We start from the raw sequence: 24,512 nt of genomic DNA on the forward strand, positions 1-24,512 counted from the left end.
GTCTCATTTTGACATTACAAGAAATATTTCATTATCACACAGCATCTGAAAAAGCTAGTGGCAGAAGTAAATCATTATGTAGCAATTGTTGGTACCTAGAAGAGGGATTTGCCTTGACTGTCTTCCTAAGAGATGACATCTCTCCAGGGGACCTCTATTAAGCATTCTTGGGCTTTAGAAGTAAGTGTCAGTCTTGGCACTTCACATGGTGCAACCACCTAATACTGACTTACTGGTTTGTTTTTGTTAAGTTACTAGGCTAGGCTAGGGAGAGCAAAAACAATCCTCCCCTGGATTGCTTGGGAAGTCCACCCAGGACTTCCCAAGGACTGCATTAAACAGTGAGGAAAAGGAAAATGATTTGTAACTAATGTCTATTGTTGGTATGTTTTGAAGGCTTTTAAAAATTATCGGTTGATTTAGAGTGCATTTTAAAGGTCTTGTCCATGTCTGGTTAAATGGCTTTTATAAATACATATTTAATGCAGTTGTCATTTTAGTTGAGCAGGGGTAGGTAAAGTTTGTCATCTTTGAAAATAAAGTGTCAAGGTTCAGTCTTCAGACTTCTGTGCTGGTATTTCCTAGGGACACACGTAAAATAGGTCCTTATGCCATTTTTTTTCTTTTTTTCTTTTTCTGCTGCTTCAGGTCTTAGTTGCAGCATGCGGGATCTTTTTGTTGCAGTGCGCAGGCCTCTCTCTAGTTGTGGTATGCGAGTTTTCTCTCTCTCTTTGTGGTGCGCAGGCTCCAGGGCACGTGAGCTTAGTTGCCCCAGGGCATGTGGGATCTTAGTTCCCCAACCAGGGATCGAACCTGTGTCCCCTGCATTGGAAGGCAGATTCTTTACCGCTAGACCACCAGGGAAGTACCCTTTATGCCATTTTTGACACCAGTGTCTTAGGTGCCAACTCCTTCTCTAAGAGATAGCGTTCTAGTTTTAATACAATTAAGTAAGAATTGGTTATGAATGGTTTTGTCTTTTTTTTAAGTGTTCATAGGTAGGTGCTTTTTTAAAGGTTTAATAAGATAAAATACAGTAAAATGCATAGATCTTAAGTATACAGTTTACTGAGTTTTCACAAATGTATATACCTATGTAACCACTCCTCCAGTTAAGATATAGAACATTTCCATTACCCTACAGAGTTTTCTCATGCCCCTTTCTACTCAGTATCACCCCACAACCCCTATTTGATTTATCTTAGTTTTGTTTTACGTGGTCTGAACTTAATATATATGTGTAGAATCGTATCAATACAATGTGTCTGTCATCTTTCACTTGACAAATGTTGTTGAGATTTATTCACATCTTTGTTTGTATTCCTGCAGAGGTACATTTTTCAGTGTAAATGCAATTAGGGAGAAATGAAAACATTGCCAAATGAGACTGCTTTAAATAAATATGTTATTTCATGTACAAAACTCCTCTCCCTTTTTGCAAACAGGTTGTTCTGGTGACAGATGGCTGTCTTGGCATTGGTAGAGGGTCACTGCGGCACTCCCTAGCTACTCACAGCCAACGCAGTGAGAGCAACAGGTTCCCACTACCTTTTCCTTTCCCATCTAAGTTATACATCATGTGCATGGCAAATCTGGAGGAGGTAATGCTTTTTACTAAGTTCTTTTTAGTTTGATTAGATACATTTTAGGACTCAGAAATGGAATATATTTTTTAGTATATTCCATTAATATTATATTACATATACAGGCATGTGTCGGAGATATTGCAGGTTCCATTCCAGACCACCACTGTAAAGCGGGGATCACAATAAAGCAAGTCGCATTAATTTCTTTTTTTCCCAGTGCATATAAAAAAAGCTTTGTTTGTACTATACTGTTGTCTATTAAGAGTGCAATAAATAGCACTGTCTAAAAAAAACCAATGTACATACCTTATTTTAAAAATATTTTATTGCCAAAGAGTGCTAACCATCATCTGAGCCTTCAACAAGTTGTAATCTTTTTGCTGGTGGAGGGTTTGAAATATTGCGAGAATTACCAAAATGTGACACAGAGACAAAGTGAGAAAATCCTGTGGAAAAATTGTGCCAATAAAATTGCTTGACACAGGTTTGCCACAGACCTTTGTTTAAAAAAAAAGGCAATATCTGCGAAACTCAATAAATGAGGCATGCCTATAGTATAACATTGAACTCCATTGTTTCAACTGACACTAATTACTGATTATATTTGAAAAGACTCTATGTCTCAAATGCTTTCTGAAAGCAGAGTGTTGCCACATCTCAGGAAACATAGCTGGAGTTGTTATCCGTCCTACTTCCCACAAAGATTCTTCAGATGCTACAGAGTCAGAATGTTCTTTTTGGTGTTAGGTGTTTCCCTCACTTAGGAATTCTTATGTCCATCACACCAGAAATGTTGACAGAAGTGTGCTTTGATTTTTTGTTGTTGTTAAGTAACATTACTCTGATGTATGTTTTATTAAACTCTTATCTCCTGGTTTTCCCATTTATTTTGGAAAGTTATTTAACTTTTCTTCACCTCAGTTTTTCTATCTTTAAAATATAAATAATGATGGTTCTTACCAAAATATGTTAGAAACACTTGGAAGGGAAGGTGCTATGTGAATACCAACTGTGGTCACCTCTGAATCTTTGCAAAACTACTTGGAATGAAATAGCTCTACTGGTATAATTTTATATAACATTCCTCTTTGGTAACCTTGAGTCAAAATTGTTAGTTATTTTCCTTCTCACATTGTTAAAAAAAATCATCTTCGTTTTGTGACCTTAGTGTACTGATAACAATCTGGCATTTTATGCCACTTTAAAAGAGTCATCTGTTTTGCTTTGTAGCTTCAGAGCACTGATTCCTTGGATTGCCTTGAACGTCTTATAGATTTAAACAATGGTGAAGGGCAGATTTTTACTATTGATGGCCCCCTGTGCTTGAAAAATGTACAGTCTATGTTTGGGTGAGTATATACTTTTTTGCCTTCTTACAATCCAGCATTATAATTTGATGTCAGACAATAATATCTATTTTACTGTTTCTAGTTGTGTCATTTCATTTTCCCCAAGTTGCACATTTTTCAGATAAAATGATTGGTAGTAGTGATTTTTAAGTGTTGACTCCCTTTTAAATTAAGCATGACTAAATCTATAATGTCTATAGGTATTGACTTCCTTACAATGACAGCAATTTCAAAGACTTAACTGCTTTTGGGCTTTTCAGAATTGAAATTTCCTCACCAAAAATATCAGATTTTGTTCTGTTTCACGAATGGTCAGATCATAGCTTTGGAATCAACTTGAAGGGAAAACAAACTTGACATCTTAAAAAGATTACTTGAAAAAAATTATACGTATCATATTACTCTTTCTGTAACAAATAATCATCATATTCTAGAAAACTGATAGATCTGGCATATACACCTTTCCATGCTGTTCTCAAGTGTGGCCACCTAACCGCTGATGTGCAAGTCTTCCCCAGGCCAGAACCTTTTGTTGTAGACGAGGAAATCGATCCTATCCCTAAAGTCATTAACACAGGTAACTTTTTTTATACTTCATTCTTAGTTCTTCTGTTATCCCTACTTTCTTCTAACTTCTGACTTTTACTCTCCTCTCTCCAGGAGGGTTGAAAAGAAATGCCAGTATACTTTGGATGGGAGGTTGCATTGCCTAAGGGGTGGCAGATTAGTAGTCTTCCGTGGTGAGGTCATGAGTTAATCTCTGATCCTAGATGATTATAACCACAAATTACTAGAGTTGGAAACCAGGGCCAGATTCACTAGCATTGAAATCCTTGAGGTAGTTCTTAATAGAGATAGTAAGACGGATTAGCGTCATTATTAAGGTCATATATGAAGAGCTAGCTTTTAGACTTGGCTGTGTGACTTTTCCTCTGTGACCCTGGACAAGTCACTTCCTCTAGTTCTTATTGGCTAGGTGAGTGGAATCTCTAGGAGAAATGATGGTCTCTCAGGTCTCAGTTGTGATATATTGTACCCCTCTAATCCTGCAGCTTGTATTATGACTAAAAGAAAGCAATGTGTTATGGCTTCTACCATGTTGCCAGTGCTATGCTTAGGTTAAATTGGCAAAGCCAATAATCAAAAGTAACAAGGGGTAGTAGAGAAGAGAGTTGTCTCATATTGGCAGGTGGACTCCTTGAGTGGTGGGTATATGTTTAACCATCACTGTTTTGAGTCACCACTGCACACCCTCAGTGCCTGGCTTAGTGTCTGATGCTTAGTAGATGTTCACTAGGTAATTGTTCAATCAACAAATGATTAAAATTGGACTTCCCTGGTGGCGCAGTGGTTAAGAACCCTCCTGCCAGTGCAGGGAACACGGGTTCGAGCGCTGGTCTGGGAAGATCCCACATGCTGTGGAGCAACCAAGCCCATGCGCCGCAACTACTGAGCCTGCACTCTAGAGCCCGTGAGCCACAACTACTGAAGCCCGCGTGCCTAGAGCCCGTGCTCCGCAACAAGAGAAGCCACCGCAGTGAGAAGAAGCCCGCACACCGCAACAAAGAGCAGCCCCTGCTCACTGCGACTAGAGAAAGCCCGCATGCAACAGCGAAGACCCAAAGCAGCCAAAAATTAATTAATTAATTAATTAATAATAAAAGATATAATGAAAAAATTTTTAAATGATTAAAATTAAGTACAGCTGGAAATTCATTTCATTCTTGGTTGTGTAGACTTTAAGGAGTTTTTGAGTGAAGGGCTGTGCACAGGCTGTTTTGTTTTCTGTGCCTTTATTTTCTGCTCCTGCTAGAAATAGCTCATCCATCTCTTTCATTGTGACTAGACAGCAGTGTGCCAAATGTTTTGTTGCCTTCAAACCAGTTATATTCCACTTCCCTCCCACCCTTTTAGGATGAGTAACTTCAAATAGATCTTTTCTTCCCAGAAGTACATTACTTTCTATATACTAGATTTCACAAATGCAGTGTTTAGGTGGGGAATTCAAATATGATAACTAGGAAGGTTATTGGAAGTTCTCTGAATGGCTCTAATGCTTTTCATTTTAAGTAACTAAGAAAATAAGGATAATTGTCCTTTATTTAATGGACTAACTTATAAAAGCTTCTAGTCCAAGATTTTTGTTATAGCTTATATTTAAACCACTAAAACATAGGCCTTTTTCTACTCAGATGAAAAATATATAACTGCTTATGCTGATTCATTCGTTACTCAGCTAAAGAAGGTAATGATAGCAAAACTCCAGAGAAGCAGATTTCCTGATGTATAAGAAGTATGGTATACTCACCATGATCCTGATTTTTTAAAACATTGTTTTGAGAATATGAATGTGTATATGCCTAGAAGAAAGACTAAAAAGCAATTCAGTAAAATATTAATAGAGGTTTCCTTTGATGAGGAATGATGAGTGACTTTATTTTTCTTCTTTACAGTTTTTAGTGTTTTCTAAGTTTTTATACTACTTATATAATCAGAAAAAACTTCCAGGGCTTCCCTGGTGGCGCAGTGGTTGAGAGTCCGCCTGCCGATGCAGGGGAGATGGGTTCGTGCCCCGGTCCGGGAAGATCCCACGTGCCGTGGAGCGGCTGGGCCCGTGAGCCATGGCCGCTGAGGCTGCGCGTCCGGAGCCTGTGCTCTGCAACGGGAGAGGCCACAACAGTGAGAGGCCTGCGAACAGCAAAAAAAAAAAAAAGAAAAGAAAAAACTTCCAGAAAGTACTCTTTGGGTTACAACTTTTTTTTTTTTAACTTATTTTAGATTTTCAACAAATACTTTTGGTCTTTAATACAGCTTCTATAAAGCAAAGAAACCATTGTCATATGTACACTGCTACCTTGATTTTGTAGAGAATGTATTTCTTTCTCAGGGAAACAGTTTTAATGCAAAAGCCTTACCCTCCAGGCATAGCTGCTTGCAGTTGTTGTGGAAGTATTTTACTATGACGCCCCCTGGTGACCTGAACATCCTGACTATTCAGAGAGACTTAACCATTAAGCTTTTGCCTTGGCTGGGGAACTAGCCTCATAAAAATAGTCTAGCTGATTTGTCGTATAACTTAAGTCCATTAAATAAAAGACAGTTATCCTTAATTTCTTAGTTACTTAAAATGCAAAGTATTAGAGTCATTCAGAGAAACTTCTAATAACCTTCCTAGTCATCATATTTGAATTCCCGATCTAAACCTTGTGTTTATGAAATCTAGTACATAGAAAATAATGTACTTTCCCATAACAAATTAATTCTTTGTTTTTAATTAATTTTTATTGGAGTATAGTTGCTTTACAATGTTGTGTTAGTTTCTGCTGTACGGCAAAGTGAATCAGTTATACATACACATATATCCACTCTTTTTTAGATTTCCTTCCCATTTAGGTCACCACAGAGCATTGAGTAGAGTTCCCTGTGCTATACAGTAGGTTCTCATTAGTTATCTTTTTCTTTTTTTTTTTTTTTTTTTTTTTGCGGTACGCGGGCCTCTCACTGTTGTGGCCTCTCTCGTTGTGGAGCACAGGCTCCGGACGCGCAGGCTCAGCGGCCATGGCTCACGGGCCCAGCCGCTCCGCGGCATGTGGGATCCTCCCAGACCGGGGCACGAACCCGTTTCCCCTGCATCGGCAGGCGGACTCTCAACCACTGCGCCACCAGAGAAGCCCAGTTATCTATTTTATATACAGTAGTGTATATGTGTGAATCCCAATCTCCCAATTCATCCCATTCCCCCTTCCCCCCTTGATAACCATAAGTTTGTTTTCTACATCTGTGTCTCTGTTTCTGCTTTGCAAGTAAGTTCATCTGTACCATTTTTCTTTTCTTTTTTTTTTTTGTTTTTTTTTGGATGCATTGGGTCTTCGTTGCTGGGCGTGTGCTTTCTCTACTTGCAGCGAACGGGAGCTACTCTTCGTTGCGGTGTGCGGGCTTCTTATTGCGGTGGCTTCTCTTATTTCAGAGCACAGGCTCTAGGCGCGCATGCTTCAGTAGTTGCGGTGCGTGGGCTTAGTTGCTCCGGGGCCTGTGGGATCTTCCCAGACCAGGGATCGAACCCATGTCCCCTGTATTGGCAGGTGGATTCTTAACCCCTGAACCACCAGGGAAATCCTGTACCATTTTTCTAGATTCCACATACGAGTGATATTTTACAATATTTTTCTTTCTCTTTCTGACTTACTTTACTCTGTATGACAATCTCTGGGTCCATCCATGTCACTGCAAATGGCATTATTTCATTCCTTTTATGGCTGAGTAATATTCCATTGTATATATGTGCCACATCTTCTTTATCCATTCCTCTGTCGATGGACATTTAGGTAGCTTCCATGTCCTGGCTATTGTAAATAGTGCTACAGTGAACATCGGGGTGCATGCATCCTTACAGATTTCTCCGGATATATGCCCAGGAGTGGGATTGCTGGGTCACATGGTAGCTCAGTTTTTAGTTTGTTAAGGAACCTCCATACTGTTCTCTGTAGAGGCTGTACCAGTTTATTGGTACATTCCCACCAACAGTGTAGGATGGTTCCCTTTTCTCCACACCGTCTCCAGCATTTATTGTTTGTTACGAGTTAATTCTATGTTGATTCCTTCTTTTCAGATTTGGAAATAGTGGGATTTATTGATATAGCTGATATTTCAAGTCCCCCTGTTCTGTCCAGACATCTGGTTCTACCTATAGCACTTAACAAAGGTGAGTTCTCTTCCTATTCCAGTGATACATATGAAGTATCTTATTATCTAAAGTTATTCTTAAATGTAAGATAGTAGAATAGCCCATTTTGCAGAATTTGGGGGAAAGGAGTAGTTATTAGATTGGTTTTTTTGGTTTTTTTGGTGTTTTTTTGCGGTACGTGGGCCTCTCACTGTTGTGGCTCTCCCGTTGCGGAGCACAGGCTCCGGACGCGCAGGCTCAGCGGCCATGGCTCACGGGCCTAACCGCTCCGTGGCATGTGGGATCTTCCCAGACCGGGGCACGAACCTGTGTCCCCTGCATTGGCAGGCAGACTCTCAACCACTGCGCCACCAAGGAAGCCCTAGAAAGCATTTTGACGCATATTTATTGTGTGCTGCTTCGTTAATTTACAGTGGAAATCCTCTTTAGAGATGACAGTGCTTAGTCCCTCATCCTGGGCTCTGCCTTTCCCTGTGGGAGCATGCTGGGGAAACCAAAGTAGTTCTCAGAAGGTTGCCTGATCAATGTGGAATACAGCTTTATAAGGGGAGAAACCACACCTGTTCTCTACTGGTGCCTAGCACATAGTAGATACTCAGTAAATACTGTTGAATGAGTGAATGAATCCAGGTCCTTGTGAGGCCTCATTACTACAGAATGTATTTCTCCAGCAACTATAAAGTCATCTCCTACGTTCAGCATCTCTCTGGAGAATGTTAGTCTCTAGCACTTTAAACTTCTCTTTTCTATGTTTTAGGCTGACCGTCTCCTTTATATTCACCAGCTTTCTCCAAGAAGTATATACAATCAGGTTTCCACTCACTGAGTTATGACCACATTCCATTTACTCATGGTTATTTCAGTTGGAGTGTTAGGTATTCCATAACCCTCCATCACATATTCATAGACAGAATCTTTGATATGTTCTCACAGATGACCGATTATGATCCTTTTGTTTATACTTTACCTTACTGTTACTGATATTGATAACAACTGAGTTTACCTTATTCCTAAGATCCTGGGAATTCTGCGTGCCCATATAAATTGCCAAGAAAGAAAGTGGGCAAAACAAAGAGTTTGTATAGGAAAACAGTGGGAAGAAAAGTATGGGAAGGCAAAATGGAGCCGTGTTGTAAGGGCTGTTGAATGTCAAACTAAACCAGGAAGATCTTTCTATTGAATTAGAAAGTCTTTGAATCAGCTTGAGTACACAGTTCCAGAAGGAAGTTAATTGGAGGAAGATTCATTCATTTGTCAGCAGAGTGTATGAGAGAACCTGGAGTTGGAGAAGTGAGTCAAGAAGCTTATGGAGTGGTCACTGTTCTTTGGGGTATCCCATCCACGTGCTGCCTGAAGGCTGTCAGTTGAGAACACTCTTGACATCTCTGAATCTGTTTCTGTTTCGATGGTGCCTGAAACCCCCAGAGAGCCTCTAGCTTAGTGTTCCAGTAGAAACTATGGAAAGCTGATTTTTTGTGTAGCAGCTTCACTGAAATATAATTCATATACCATACATTTCACCCATTTAAAGTGTACAATTCAGTAGTTTTTAGTGTATTTACAAAGTTATGCAACCATAACCACAATTTTTGAATCAGAATTTTAGAATTTTCACTACCTCAGAAAGAAACCTTTTAGCTATCAACCCATAACCTTCCATCTCTCTCAGCCTCAGGTAACTACTGATATCCTATCTGTATAGATTTGCCTCTTCTGGATGTTTCATATAAGTGGAATTCATATAACATGTGAAAACTGATTTTTATTTGGACATAGGAAAACCAGAATATGAGTTTTTCTTACTTGTTATAATATTCCTTTATAATTTTGTATACTTTCCTTCCAGGGCTAGAAAGAGCCAAGAGTACAACTGGAGTTTGGAGTTTTTGTAGCTAATCTCAGTCTGACTGGTTTTCTCTTCTTTTCATAGAAGGTGATGAGGTGGGTACTGGTATAACGGATGACAACGAAGATGAAAATTCAGCCAATCAGATTGCAGGCAAAATACCCAACTTTTGTGTCCTGCTCCATGGCAGCCTAAAAGTGGAAGGAATGGTGGCGATAGTTCAATTAGGGTAAGAAACTTTTTTACCTTTGGTTGAGTGAAAGGGAGAATCAATTTATAGTGGAGTATTCCCCAGACTTTTCTGAAAGAAAGAATAGAAAGGATCTCGTCACTTTTTTTCTCTGTCTGCCATATCCTTCCCACGTACTATCACCTTCTACACTACTCTTTAAAGCATCCCCTATAATAAGTACAGAGTGAATCTTTTAATTATATTGCCTTTATATAATATCTTTTCTCAGTTTTCCTCTTTTCCATCCTATCTAGGAAACCTGGGGTCAGTTTAAGTAATGCTACTAACTTGTTGTAGGATCTTATGCAGTATGCACAGACTCCTCAGCTGTAAAATGAGGAGGTAAAACTAAATGAAAAAACATACGGATAACATTGAACATTTTACCATGTGCCAGGTACTTCTCTAGGCACTTTATATACCTCACTATACAGGAGGTATCAGTATTATCCCCATTCCTTAGATGAAGAAACTGAGGCTTCGAGAGCAAGTCATGGTACTTGCTCAAGGTCACACAGCTAGTAAATGAAAGAGCCAGGATCTTATCCACGTATTGTGACTCCATAGCCCATGCTCGTAACCACTCTGCTGTATTCCTTCCCTATGAGGAAAGCCCTTCTAGCTTTCACTTTTCGCTGTAGTCTCAAAATCTGCAAAACTCTCTGCTTCCCTTTCTATAATACCTGTTGTCAGAGAAGAAGAGGTCATCTTCTGGCCATCACCTGGGATTGACTGGTAGAGAAAATCAAGAGGTTAGGAATGCTCAGAGGAAGCATGGCTCCTTTTCTGCTTGAGTTAAAATTAGCTGATCCAGAAAGAAAAGTGCAATTCTTATTAGGTATCAGTTTGCTATATTTCTTGGTACTCAGGCTACTTGTACTGTCTCTGAGTAGGAGAATCACCTGGGGCCCTTTGAGAAGTGGGAGCAGAGCTGGGTGATGGCTTTGTGCCCTTTGTTAGAGGGGCTTCTCTCTGTGGTACTGCTGTGAATGATTCGGAGGCGGCTGAAAAAACCTATAGGTCTCAGCCCTTACTTGTCACCACCCCTGCAGCTACTTGCTGCCCTTGTGATTTTTTTTTTCTCTTTTAAGACTGCTTTTGATTTCCATATCTACATAATTGAATAATAATACCTGTCCCCAAGGAATGGTAATATTAGGGGACATCAGTATGCATTTTTAGGTTTAGGATTTGACTTTAGTAAAAGTAATGCACCTAATTTCAAAGCTGAAAACCATGTCTCTCAAGAGAAAAACACAGGCTAGAGTTATTTAACTTGACAGTCCCAGGCTTGATGTTCTTCTGATCTTCCATCTTCTCTCCATCTAGTCCTGAATGGCACGGAATGCTCTACTCCCAAGCTGACAGCAAGAAGAAATCAAACCTCATGATGTCTCTCTTTGAGCCTGGCCCAGAACCTCTCCCATGGCTAGGGAAAATGGCACAGTTGGGTCCTATTTCAGGTATAACCCAGATTAGATTTTATTTATCCTGACTTTGTTTTCTCTCTGCTGTTCAGAATGACTCTGTCTGTGCAGTCAGAGAGCTGCGTGATTTCCCTTATGAGTGCCCTGTGGTTTCTGACTCTGGATATGTACATGGAGAACCCCAAGAGAGTTTGATGTTTGCACTTTTAATTTTACAGCTCAGGGGAAACAAATATTTAGGTTGCTTCAAGTAAAAATAAATGCTCTAAATGTTTGGAGTGAAAAGCTATTCTCCATAAACTTTTTTCTTTAGTGTACTATTTTCAACCCAGGTACCCCTAGTCATTCATAGATAATTTAATCCCATTCCTTCTTGAAACTATTTTCCCTTAGTTTTCCTAACATTGCATTCACCTAGTACTTATCTTTTTCCTTGGCAACTTTTCTCTCTTGTCATCTTGTCTTTTCTTCCTCTTGCCTCATGATTCCCAAGGTGTTGTTCTTTGCCTTCTTCTCTTGGGTTATTATTCTCTCTTGGTTATTTCATCAGCTGTTATAGCTTCAGAGTCCCAAAAATCTCTGACTCTGGTGCTGCTTGATCTCTCCCTGAAACTTGCATATTATATTTCCAGTTCCCCCTTGGACCTCTCCACCTGGATATTCTGTCACAGTCCTAAGCTTAGCATGTTTATTGCAGAAACTGTTGTCTCTCCCCGCTTCCCCCATGAACTGTTTCTTCTGATTTTCCTACTCCCTCTGATTGAGGCCTTTGTACTCCTAGGTACTCAGGCTCCAGCTGTAGTGTCACCCTTGACTTATTTGGGCCCATTTAAATTTTAGGAACATCTACCATGCAACCTATTCTGTGCCAGGTGTGGGGGCTAAAAGAGTTAGCAGGAGTTACTCAAAGTCTAGCGGAGAGTGGCGTAATAAACATGAGCTGGCACGAGATCAGAGTTGGCCTGAAGGAGGGGATGGTCAGCTCTGCCTAGAGGACTCAGGAAAATCTGCACAGAGAAGAGACACCCTAGCTGAGTTTTGAAGAAAAAGAGGAATTTGCTGAGCTAGTGAAGGCAGAAAGGGCATCCTGCCCAAATGGAGCACAAAGTGTGAGGGAGGGGTGGGAAGGCCAGATGGTAGGTTAGAGATTGGCAGTGGTACAGCAGGGCAGGCCTCGTCTGAAATGTGAAGAGCTGAGACTTTATTCTGCAGATGCTGGGAAGCCACTGAAGGGAGTAATATGATCAGATCCTTCTGGCTGTAATGAGAACAGTGGAGATACCAGTTAGATGACTTTGTATTCTAGGTACTGGTACCCCCTGGAGTTGTGCAGTATGGCTGAAATCCAAGTGAAAGATCATAAATTTTGCATTTAGAAAAAGAACTCTGTGGAGTGTGGATTTGAAAAGGTAAGGGCATCTTGTAGTTAGAAGTCTACTGTGACAGTCCTGGGGTTGTGAAGATGAAAGGCAGAACAGGGGCAGTGGCTGGCGATAGAGACGATGGGATCCATACAAAAGGTATTTAGGAGGTAGAAACAACAGTATTTAGATATGAGAATAGAGGGAAGAGAAGAGTTGAGAATGATCCCAGGTTTCTGACCGGAGCTATAGGGTGAAAGGTGGTACTATCAATTGAAACAGAACAGAGGAATAAGAGTAGATTTGGGAAGAACATCTTTTGTGCATGTTAAGTTTATGCCTGTGAGATTTAGGTGGAGGTGCCTATAAACAATTCCTGTGAGAATCTGGAGTTCAGGAGAGAGGGCAGAGTTGAAAATATAATTTTTAGTTATAAGCATAATGCTGATAGTTAAAATGATGATAATGAGGGAGATTGCTTAGGGCAATAGTTCACAAATTTGAGTTTTGGTATACAAAAGTAAAACTGGAGAACTTGTTTAAAAATTCTGTTTCCTGGGACTTCCCTGGTGGTCCAGTGGTAAAGAATCTGCCTTACAATGCAGGGGACGTAGATTTGATCCCTGGTCAGGGAACTAGGATCCCACATGCCACGGGGCACCTAGGACCATGCACCACAACTGCTGAGCTCACGCACCTCAACTAGAGAGCCTGCGTGCCGCAAACTCCAGAGCCCTCACGCCCTGGAGCCTGTGCGCCATAACTAGAGAAGAGAAAACCCTCACACCACAACTAGAGAGAAGCCTGCGCGCCGCAACAAGGGAGCCTGCATGCTTCAATGAAGATCCCACGTGCTGCAACTAAGACCCCATGCAACCAAAAATAAATAAAAATAAATAAATATTTAAAAAAGAAATTGTTTCCTGGGCCCTACCTACAGAGATTCTGACTCATTTGGTCTGGATTCAAGCCAGGAACTTTCAGGGTTTTTTTCTTTTTTTTATAAATTTATTTATTTTTGGCTGCACTGGGTCTTCGTTGCTGTGTGTGGGCTTCCTCTAGTTGTCGCGAGCGGGGGCTACTCTTCGTGGCGGTGCACAGGCTTCTCATTGCGGTGGCTTCTCTTGTTGCGGAGCACGGTCTCTAGGCACGCGGGCTTCAGTAGTTATGGCATCCAGGCTCTAGAGCACAGGCTCAGTAGTTGTGGTGCACGGGCTTAGTTGCTCCGTGGCATGTGGGACCTTCCCTGACCAGGGCTCGAACTCATGTCCCCTGCATTGGAAGGCAGATTCTTAACCACTGCGCCACCAGCGAAGTCCCTGCAGTTTTAATATTACCCAAGTGATTACAATCTAGGTCAATAACCGCACTGTAAGAAGCCATAGCCTCAGGAGAGTATATACGTTAAGGAAAAAAGAGAGCCAAGGACCAGACTCCTAAAAAGGACCAACTACTAGTAGCAGTGGAATTGGCACCAGTAAAGGAAAATGAGAAGAGGCAGATGAAAGAGAAAAAGTAGAAGAAAGGGATGTCACAGACGCCAAGAGAATAAAGGGATTCAAGAAAGAAGTACAGTGTCTCATGAGCACATATGAGACACAGCCTACAATGTCTTATACACATGTGCATACATGTCAGTTAAGGTCTGAAGGATGTCTTTTGCCATTGAAGCCTAAAGAAGATTTTGATGGAATATAGGCCGTAGAAGCTAGGCCAAGGGTCAGCAAACTTTTTCAGTAAAGGGCCGTATGATAAATATTTTACAGGCCATTATGGGTTTTGTCATAACCACTACACTGCCATTGTAGCACAATCATAAACCTTTTAAAAATATTTTAAAAATTCTTAATTCTTAAACAGGCAGCCAGCCATAGTTTGCCAACTCTTGAGCTAGGATCCAGGGGCTGGGCTTTTGAAGTTCACACAGGAACAGGAGAAAAGACAAAGAGCTGAAATCTCTGAGTAAAGCTGGGAGTATGGAAGGTCTACCCTCTCAGTGAGAGGATGATAAGAAAAATTCTACCCATTGTTTCTACCTACTTTTCTGCATATAAAGAAACATAAAAGTCTCCTATGAGAAGTTGAAGCCCAAGTCCTGCACCATGTGGATCAACATGACCCATTCCCAAACCAAACAGTGCAAAAACTGGTCCTGAAGCAATGAAATCCATGGTGCATCCTCCAGAAGCTAATATAAATGGCTGTGTAGGAATTCCTCTGCAACCAGGGCAAAAAGAGTGCTGCAGAAAAAACAGTCCCCACTGGAAATGAGTTCATGATTTGAAAAAAAGTTTAAAATCATGTGAGGATTTTCTCTTCTTTTAAGAAAGACCAGTAGGAGGAATAGCACCTTGAGGACTTAATCTGAAAGAGCCTGTAGAATGAGTGTTTTAAATGATTAAAGAGTTTTAGAAAGGAATAGAAACCAAGAGGAAGGAAGACACTATGAATCAAGAGTCATTTGATCTTGGGACTTCCCTGGTGGTGCAGTGGTTAAGAATCCCCCGGCCAATTCAGGGGACACGGGTTCAAGCCCTGATCCGGGAAGATCCCACATGCTGCAGAGCAACTAAGCCCACACGCCTAGAGCCCGTGCTCTGCAACAGGAGAAGCCACTGCAATGAGAAGCCCACGCACCGCAATGAAGAGTAGCCCCGGCTCGCCGCAACTAGAGAAAGCCTGCGTGCAGCAACAAAGACCCAACACAGCCAAAAATAAAATAAATAAATATTTTTTAATCACATTTAAAGAAAAAAACAGTCATTTGATCTTAACAGATAGGAGATTCTTGGTGGCTTTGTAAGAGTTTCAGCAGATGATTAGCCAGGAGACAGGTTGAGGAATGAATTAGAGATGAGGAAATGGAAATGCCAAGTTTGACCACAAGAGGACAGAATTAGGACAGTGATTGGAGGAGAACCTGGGTGTGTGTGTGTGTGTGTGTGTGTGTCTGTTGAAAGAGAGATTCTTCACCTCTTTTACCTGTTCTCTCTACAGCATTCCTACATTCATTCTGTCTCTTCATTCTCATGGCTCTTGCCTTGTTCTGGCTTCTTTTACCTTTCACTTAGATCAGAGGTCAGCTAACTAGGGCCTGCAGGTCAAACTAGCCCACCGCTTATTTTGTAAATATAATTTTATTATGCAGTTTTATTACACAGTCACTCATGTATTTATATATGATCTATGGCTGCTTTCCTGCTTCAATGGCAGAATTGAGTACTTAACAGAGACCGTATAACCCACAAAGCCTAAAATATTGCTGTCTGATCCTTTGCAAAAAAAGCTTGCTCACCCCTAACCTAGACTATTGTGAGAGTTTTCACCACAGCTGCCTGTCCATAATCTAAGGTAGTAACATTCACATTCCTTTCTGATATGGCTGCCAACCTAGCAATGCTTGGCTGGTTAACGCGTATTCTTTTTTTTTTAATTAATTTATTTATTCATTTATTTTTGGCTGTGTTGGGTCTTCGTTGCTGCGCGGGCTCTCTCCAGTTGCGGCGAGTGGGGGCCACTCTTCGATGCAGTGCACGGGCTTCTCATTGCGGTGGCTTCTCTTGTTGCAGAGCACAGGCTGTAGGCGCACGGGCTTCAGTAGTTGTGGCACGTGGGCTCAGTAGTTGTGGCTCGCGGGCCCTAGAGCACAGGCTCAGTAGTTGTGGCACACAGGCTTAGTTACTCCATGGCATGTGGGATCTTCCCAGACCAGGGATCGAACCCATGTCCCCTGCATTGGCAGGCAGATTCTTAACCACTGCGCCACCAGGGAAGTCCTAACGTGTGTTCTTAAGTCAGATGGAACTGCTCTTTACTCAGCCCTGTATTCATGTTGTTTTTCCCTCCCGCTATCTGTTCTTCTTTTCCCTGAGGATAATAAGAGCTAACATCTCTTGAATTTAACTTTGTGCCGGGCACTCTGCTAGACAAAATGAAATGTATCATCTCATTTAATTCTCACAACTGTCCTAGGAAATTGGGATTGTCATTATGGTAACAAGTAATAAGTGATAATAAAACCTATCTTAGAGGGTTGTTAGAGAATTTATTGAGGGAATGTGTATTGGCTACCTGACGCAGAGTAGGCACATTTTAATGGTAGATCCTGCTGTTTGTTTGTTTGTTTGTTTGTTTATTTTTGGCTGCATTGGGTCTTCGTTGCTGCACGTGGGCTTTCTCTAGTTGTAGCGAGCAGGGGCTACTCTTCATTGCAGTGTGTGGGCTTCTCATTGTGGTGGCTTCTCTTGTTGCAGAGCATGGGCTCTAGGCACACAGGCTTCAGTAGTTGTGGCATGCAGACTCAGTAGTTGTGGCTCGTGGGCTCTAGAATGCAGGCTTAGTAGTTGTGGTGCACAGGCTTAGTTGGTCCACCACATATGGGATCTTCCCAGACCAGGGCTCCAAACCATGTCCCCTGCATTGGCAGGCAGACTCCCAACCACTGCACTACCAGGGAAACCCTGCTGTTTTAATTATGTTTTTTAATCAAAGGAAAGCTTGCAAAATAGTACTGTTTATACTTATCCCTTCTCCTAATTCTGTTCCTAGAGACAACCATTTTCAAATTTTAATTGTTTCTTTTGATGTTTACTTACATTTCTAAATAATATAAGTATACAGCTATTTCTTGACCCTTTTTTTCTTTTAAAGGTCTTTTTTTTGACTTTTTAAGGAAAACTAGTTAGCTCTCTTACCGCTACCATCCCTCCCCACCCATCCACCCAAGAAGCACATTTTTCCCTTCCTCAATCCTTGCAGTGTGGTTATAGCGTTCTTTTTGGGTAAATCAGTATTCCGTCCTTGCTAAGTGAAGTCAGTATTATTTACTACTAAGCTGTGTGGTGTACCACATCACATTTCCTTTGTTTTGCAGCTCTTCGTGGCCTACTCCAGATATTACTTTTTTTTTTAATTAGACATTTCTTTTTTCTAGCGGGTAAGATAAATGTATTCTAACTTCAATTAAAAGGAAAGCTCTCTTGGAAAGGCACTGATGATCCTCAGAGGATGCAGGAAAGAGCTGGGCAGCCTGGCTGTAGGGGAGCCAGCAGCAGATGAGCGCAGCCCTCACTCTAGGCTGTCTCGCAGCCTTCCTCTACTTCTCTCTTCTTTTTTCTTGTTTTCCTTTGCTGTTTTCTGTGTACCTATCACTAATGCCTCCGTAAGTAAAATACATCCTTTGCGTATTTTTTTGTCAGTTTCTTTCTTTTTTTTGCTTGGAGTCATCTCCCTCCCTCTTGTTTCATGAATGGACTGGTGGTTCTCTAGGCTGGTTGCATAGTTGTCATCCCGCGTCTTCCCTTCATAGCTCTTCCGTGGCTCTCCTGTTTCATGCATCCTCCTGAGAAAAGGGTACATGGGAAGTGAACATTTGAAATCTTGCATATGTGGAAGTGTCTGTATTTCATCCCTTACACTTGATTGATAGTGTGGTTGGATATTGAGTTCTAGGTTGGGAATCATTTTCCTTTAGAGTTTCGAAGCATCACTCTATTGTCTCTTCTGGCTTCCAGTGTCACTACTGAGAGTCTAGTGCCATGCTGACTGCCAGGGCTTTGACACTAATCTCTGTTTCCTCTGCACACCTTGAGGCTCTTTTAGTGGCCCTAGCGTTCGAGATTTTCAGAATCATGTACCTAGTTTTTGGTCTCTTCACTCATTGGGCTGGGGACTCAGTGGGCCCTTCCATCTAGGAATTCATGTTCTTCATTCCTGGGAACACGAATATGTCTTTGATTTCTCCCCTGTTTGTATTCTCTGTTCTCCCTCTCTAGAACATATGTTTATGATTTTTGTGTGTGTGTGTGTGTGTGTAATTTTCTTATCATCCCCTACCCATTTTTTTCATTTTTTGTTGTACGTTCTGTAAAATAATCTTCAACTTTATCTTGCAACTGATTTTTTTTTAATTTCTGCTATCATATTTATTATTTCTAAGATCTCTTGTTCTTTTTTCATAAATGTCTGCTAAGCCAGTTACCACATATAGGCTCCAAACAATTAGAGACAGTACAAGATAGGCTACGATTAGACGTTGAAATGTTTGGTACTGACACTGAGTGCTGTAGGATAAAAGGGACTAGAGAAATCACTGTCTACCAGAAAAATATGGGACAACTCCATGGAGAAAGTAGGATAGGATCTGGACCTAGAATTTAAGTAACTTTGGAAAGGTGAGGAACAGCAGTGTTGAGTAGGGGAAGTGTTGTCTTCGAAACCAGGCCCAGCTGAGTCCCTGGGAAATCTGAGCCTCAGTTTCCTCATCTTTAATGAGACTAATAATATCTACCCTCTAGGGTTGCTGTAAGGAGAGAAGTTGTATGTGTAAAGTATTTTGCACATAGTTGTAATTTAATAAATTCTATAAGTTCCTTGAGGCCTGAACAATACCTTCTGTAGCCACACTTCCTAGCACAGTGCTTGCTGCATAGTGAGGTCTTACTATAGATGATGAATGAGTACGTGAGGGAGGGAATAAATAAATGAGGAAAGGAGAGCATTCCAGACAGGGGGATAACAGGAACAGTGGCAGGGAAGTTGGAAATAAGCATGTGGCATGGGAAACAACTGTTGGGATCTTGGCCTGACTAGAAAGGTTTATGTATTGACAAGTATTTGTGGAAATGTCTGGAAAGCTGAGCCACTACTTTTTGGAGTGGGTAGGAGGAGAGGGGACTGACAGAGATAGTATGAGGCCAGTATAAGTCATCTAAATTAATGACAAGATTGGGGTTAGAGGGCTTATGGGTCAGTTAGAGAAACTGGGCTAATTCCAGTTTTCAACATGAACATTTGAGCAAGGGATTTAAGCTCCCCAGACTTGTTGGGAAAATGATTCCTTCTTTGTCTACCCCAAATGATAATAAGGGTAAAATGAGCCAGTAGATACAAGTATGCTTTGTAAGTTTGTGACAGAGTTTCAGTGACTTAGGAAATAGGTAGAAAAACAAAAACCCTTGTTTATCCACATGACTATAAAACCAACATGGCTTTAAATCCTTGGAAGCAATAAACTAGTAAGCCATAAGATGAGGTATGTTTCACCAAAAAGGTATTTCTTCCCTTGCTCTTTTTTTTTTTTTTTTTTTTTTTTTTGGCTGTGCAGGGTCTTCATTGCTGCGCGCGGGCTTTCATTGCTGTGCAGGCCCCCAAGCAGAAGGGCGACTGAGCACCTCGGCCGCCCCAGCTTGCACCCGCCCACAGACTCAGGGCAGCACCAGAGGCCAACCCTGGGCCTTAAGCCCATCTCTGTCCTGCTTGCTTTTTGTTAATGTTGTTGGTTTTTTTAAGTTGGTTTTCATTTTTCGTTTGTTTGGTCTTATTTTGTAAGAAACTATTTTATATATAATAGACCCCGTGCGCAAGCAGGGGCCACTCTTCGTTGCGGTGTGGGCTTCTCCTTGCCGTGGCTTCTCTTGTTGCGGAGCACAGGCTATAGGTGCATGGGCTTCAGTAGTTGTGGCACGCAGGCTCAGTAGTTGTGGCTCGTGGGCTCTAGAGCGCAGGCTCAGTAGTTGTGGCGCACAGGCTTAGTTGCCCCGCAGCATGTGGGATCTTCCCAGACCAGAGCTCGAACCCGTGTCCCCTGCATTGGCAGGCGGATTCTTAACCATTGGACCACTAGGGAAGTCCTTTCCCTTGCTCTTTTCCATAATTTGGCTATACGTAATTTTACTTTTAAATTTTCTCAATGCCTAGACCTATGTTGTCTAATCCAGTAGCCACTCACCACAGAGGCTCTTTAAATTTAAATAAAATTCAGTTCCTCTGTTACACTAGCCATGTGTCAAGGGTTCAGTGGTCACATGGGCTGTGGCTACCATTCCTCATCACAGAAAGTTCTGTTGGAGAGTGCTGGGCTAGGCTATGTAGAATTGCAGTATGTATATATACATATATTTTTATATATACTTTAGTATTATTATATGTACAACAATTTTATCCTCTCTGACCTTAATTTATAAAGCAGATAAGTGAAGCTTGTTTTTTTAAAAACATTAAGTTGTTTTTCACTTGTATGTGTCTCAGTTGATTGTTTAGTATGGACATCAGTATTGAGAACAGGTTCCCCAACCTGACTGAAGTTAATGGATTTTCTTAATTAGGGAAGTAACAGGATATAGGAGATTGAATGATTCAAAGAGCTTCTAGCCTAATTGGAAATGTAATTGATTGTGTTTTGCCAGATGTCATTTCAAGAATGTCTTTTTCTTTTAAGATGCTAAAGAAAACCCTTATGGTGAGGATGATAATAAGAGCCCATTCCCCCTGCAGCCCAAAAACAAACGCAGTTATGCCCAGAATGTGACCGTGTGGATCAAACCCAGTGGCCTGCAGGTAACATTACCATTCACGTTGCTCTCCACTGGGGACAGGAGGAGGGATTCTGGCGGGCAGGCGGACATTTGATTTGATTTTCTTTTCCTTCGATACTTAGTAATTAATTTACTTCTAATGTTTGTCATTATTTCCAAAAAGGATTTGAGGTGGCCTACAGTAAAACACGTACATAGCAGGATCATTTTTTTACAAAATTTAGAGCAATATGAAACGTAGAGGAAGAGGAGAGACAATTGTTTCAGGAAGCCAAGGCAAAATGATAATTGTATTTGAGCAATTTGGCTCTGAGCTTCCTGCTACCAAGGTCAAAAAAGAAACATGTTGTTTATATGGTTCTTCTTGTCTGAAAAAAGGAAGCATGTCAGTTCTTCTAGAGAGACACATTTTTCTGGCATTAAATTTTAATGTAAAAGTTTTGACATGGTGAGTCATTGAATAACATTATGGGTGTTATCTTTAATAATAATTTTGAGAAAGCTGTAAAAATCTTCATGTGGTTATCTCTTCCATCCCCACGGGGTAAGCCAAAGCATTACCCTGTAATGCCACAGAGACACTTTCATGGGAGGCTAAGATTATCTTGTTATCAAGGTGTGCTGCTTTTAGTCAACATACTCAGTGACTTTCTTGTCCCATTAGTCATTTATACCTATTTTTTTTAACTCTTTATTTTATATTGGAGTATAGCTGATTAACAATGTTGTGCTAGTTTCAGGTGCACAGCAAAGGGACTCCGCCGTACATATACATGTATCTGTTCTCCCCCAAACTCCCCTCCCATCCAGGCGGCCACATAACACTGAGGAGAGTTCCCTGTGCTATACAGTAGGTCCTCGTTCGTTGGCCATTTTAAATATAGCGGTGTTATACCTATTTTTTAAAATCACTTTTTTATCATTTGAGTGCCTTTTTTTTTTTTCCTTTGTTCTTCCACGAGTCCAGCCTAAGCCAAATGGGAAGAGGCAGTCAGGCCACCTGACCACAGAAGTAGCTTCTGTTGATGGCATAGTCTCTTCCAGCCCCCTTTTCAGGGAGACTGGACACATCCTGCTGTGGCTAAGGGGCCTCTTCCCTTTGTTGGAAATTCAAGTTCTCCCTCTTTCTTGCCATCACTGACCCCAACACTTCCCTGTCAGAAAGAGAGCTGAATTTTTCTAAAATTATTTTTTTAATTCTGTTTTGATCTGGGTGTATTGTTTCATTATGGTGAGGTGCACATAACAAAATTTACCATTTCAAATATTTTAAAGTTACAATTCAGTGGCATTTAGTACAATCACAGTGTTACACAGCCATCACCACTATCTAGTTCCAAAACATTTTCATCACCCCAAAAGGAAATCCTATGCCCACTAAACAAGTCACTCTTCCCCCAGCTCTTGTCAGCCACTAGTCTGCTTTCTGTCTATAAGGATTTGCCTGTTCTGGATATTTCACATAAACTGCATCATATTATACGTGGCCTTTGTGTTTGACTTCTTTCAGTTAGCATAATGTTTTCAACGTTCATTCATGTTGTAGCATGTATCAGTACTTCTTTCCTTTTGATGGCTGAGTAATAGTCCATTGTATAAATAAACCACGTTTTGTTTATCCATTCATTCAGTTGGTGAACTTTTGAATTATTTCCACCTTTTGGCTATTATGAATAATGCTGCTATGAACATTTGCCAAATATATTTTTTCTTTTGTTGCTCTGCTGTTGTCATGAAGAGAGTTTTATAGTTTTAGCTCTTACATTTAGGCCTCTGATCCATTTTGAGTCCATTTTTTGTATATGGTATGAAGTAAGAGTCCAACTTCATTTTTTTGCGGGTGGCTATCCAGTTATCCAAGCACCATTTGTTAAAGAGACTGTTCTTTCCCCCATTGAATGGTCTTGGTACCCTTGTCAAAAAGCAGCGGCCATAGATGTATGGGTTTACTGGGGGTGTTTTTGTGACAAGTTCATTATTATCACCAAGGGATTTATTATCATCAAGCCTTTTGAAGGAGGGAGATGCTTTACTAATGTTGAACAATGACATTAACTCAGAAGGGATCCTCATCTTGACATTGTAACTCTTTTCTCATTTTCATTTTTTTAATTTAAAGCCGTCCTTTTGTATTCTTTCCCTTTTTACCACAGAATTCTAATGTTGAATTCTTTTTACCCTCGATAGACAGATGTACAGAAGATTTTAAGAAATGCAAGGAAACTACCTGAAAAAACACAGACATTCTATAAGGTAAGACTATCAGAATTATAGGGAATGAGGGCAGGCCCTGGGATGTGTGCCAGAAATAAACAGTTCACAGTAGCGTAGGGTAACGTTGAACATGGACAGGGATTAGAAATGTATGGTTTGTTTGTGCCTTAGTTTTTTCATCAGTAAAGTCAGTAGAAGTGATAAGTCTGTTGCTGCCCTAAAATCCAGGAATCAGAAGTGTTTAAATGGCCTGGTTTTGTGCAGCGGGTCTTCTCTGCGTTGGTGCTGTTGTGAGTGGCTGAGGGAAGGAGCTGCAAGGACCTGTGGGTCACAGCCCTTAAACCTCCTCACTGCTCCCATATGGGTGTCCAGTCTGACTCCAGGCAACCATTGTATGTGACTTCCAGGGATGGTGATTGCTCAGAACATTCTTACTGTACCAGAGGATCTGCTTCCAGGAATGACTTCTAAAATTGCACATTTACGAATTGCAAAAGGATGGCCCTCCAGAATCATACCTAGCTAATGCAGAACCATTAGTGGAATGACGTTACAAGGGATGGGGTGGAGTTGAGGGGCATTTAAGGTCACTCCTTGCTTCTCCCCTGTCCTTCTAGTGTTTGGCTGAGATTAAATTAAGTGGCAGTGTGAGGTATGCTGTATTGGCAATTGTGTCCTAGCTTGCGAATCTTAAAATACGGTACACACAGCCAGCTCCAGGGTAGCATCTCTTCCAGAGAACATATGTGCTTTGTCTGGGTGTTATCTTATTACCTTTATGTCTTCTAATTATGTAGCGAGCTGGTGAAATCAAGCAGAGTTCAACCAGAGAGCTGCCCAGCCCACCATGTCCCCCACTAACTGAAGCCCTAGGCCCTTGATGACCACTCCTTGGCTGTAGTCCCTGTCTCCCTGCAGAGCTGTCTATTCAGGGTGGCACACTTGTACTTCGGCCTTCTGAACTTTTCAGTTGTAAACACTAGAGAGGTGGTCAGAAAGCCCATTTCTCTTTTTTGGTTTTATATAACCTACAGGAAAGGGCCTCTACCAGATGGCTGTGTCAGCTCTTCCAGTGGGCGTGGAAGAGGTTATCCTCATTTTGTGCCACTGACACCCAGAGAGGCTACATGACTTGCCCAGATCACACTGCTAAGTGATAGATGGGGCATTTCATATTTCTGTGCTTCCATCCACTACTCAACCTTTTGTGGTAATCTTTGGGGTCAGACCTACTGACTCCTCCAGTGCCTCCTCCAGACATGCTCATCGTCATTCAGTCTAAGGCTCCAGCCAGAGAGGCACCGGAGGGTAAGAGCCCTCTGAGGTTTGGGGCAAGCCTTTTCTGTACCTGAGTAACGGAGGAAAAGTATCCTCCATAGAGTTATGAATACATGAAATGATGTATGCAAAGCATCTCACCATGTTTGGCCTAAGTGCTCATGCAGGAACGTGGAGAGACCTAGAGGGTACAATGCTAAATGAGATACCTCAGATCAGG

General features: G+C 41.2%; 1 protein-coding gene across 3 annotated transcripts in view; it reads left to right on the forward strand.

The window, feature by feature from the left end:
• The window catches only part of INTS14 (integrator complex subunit 14), a 37,142-nt gene that overhangs the window by 9,479 nt on the left and 3,151 nt on the right, over positions 1-24,512 (forward strand). For 2 of the 3 annotated variants that reach the window (XM_004276204.4, XM_033439902.2), the window contains exons 4-11: positions 1,446-1,601; positions 2,817-2,935; positions 3,370-3,512; positions 7,545-7,637; positions 9,550-9,694; positions 11,027-11,160; positions 20,704-20,822; positions 22,988-23,053. In XM_004276204.4, the coding sequence (XP_004276252.1) occupies positions 1,446-1,601; positions 2,817-2,935; positions 3,370-3,512; positions 7,545-7,637; positions 9,550-9,694; positions 11,027-11,160; positions 20,704-20,822; positions 22,988-23,053 (975 nt within the window). The remainder of the gene's footprint in view (positions 1-1,445; positions 1,602-2,816; positions 2,936-3,369; positions 3,513-7,544; positions 7,638-9,549; positions 9,695-11,026; positions 11,161-20,703; positions 20,823-22,987; positions 23,054-24,512) is intronic. The other variant, XM_033439903.2, reaches the window with a different exon arrangement.

Source organism: Orcinus orca, chromosome 2 (assembly GCF_937001465.1).
Source record: "Orcinus orca chromosome 2, mOrcOrc1.1, whole genome shotgun sequence".
In the NCBI taxonomy this organism is placed as follows: domain Eukaryota; kingdom Metazoa; phylum Chordata; class Mammalia; order Artiodactyla; family Delphinidae; genus Orcinus; species Orcinus orca.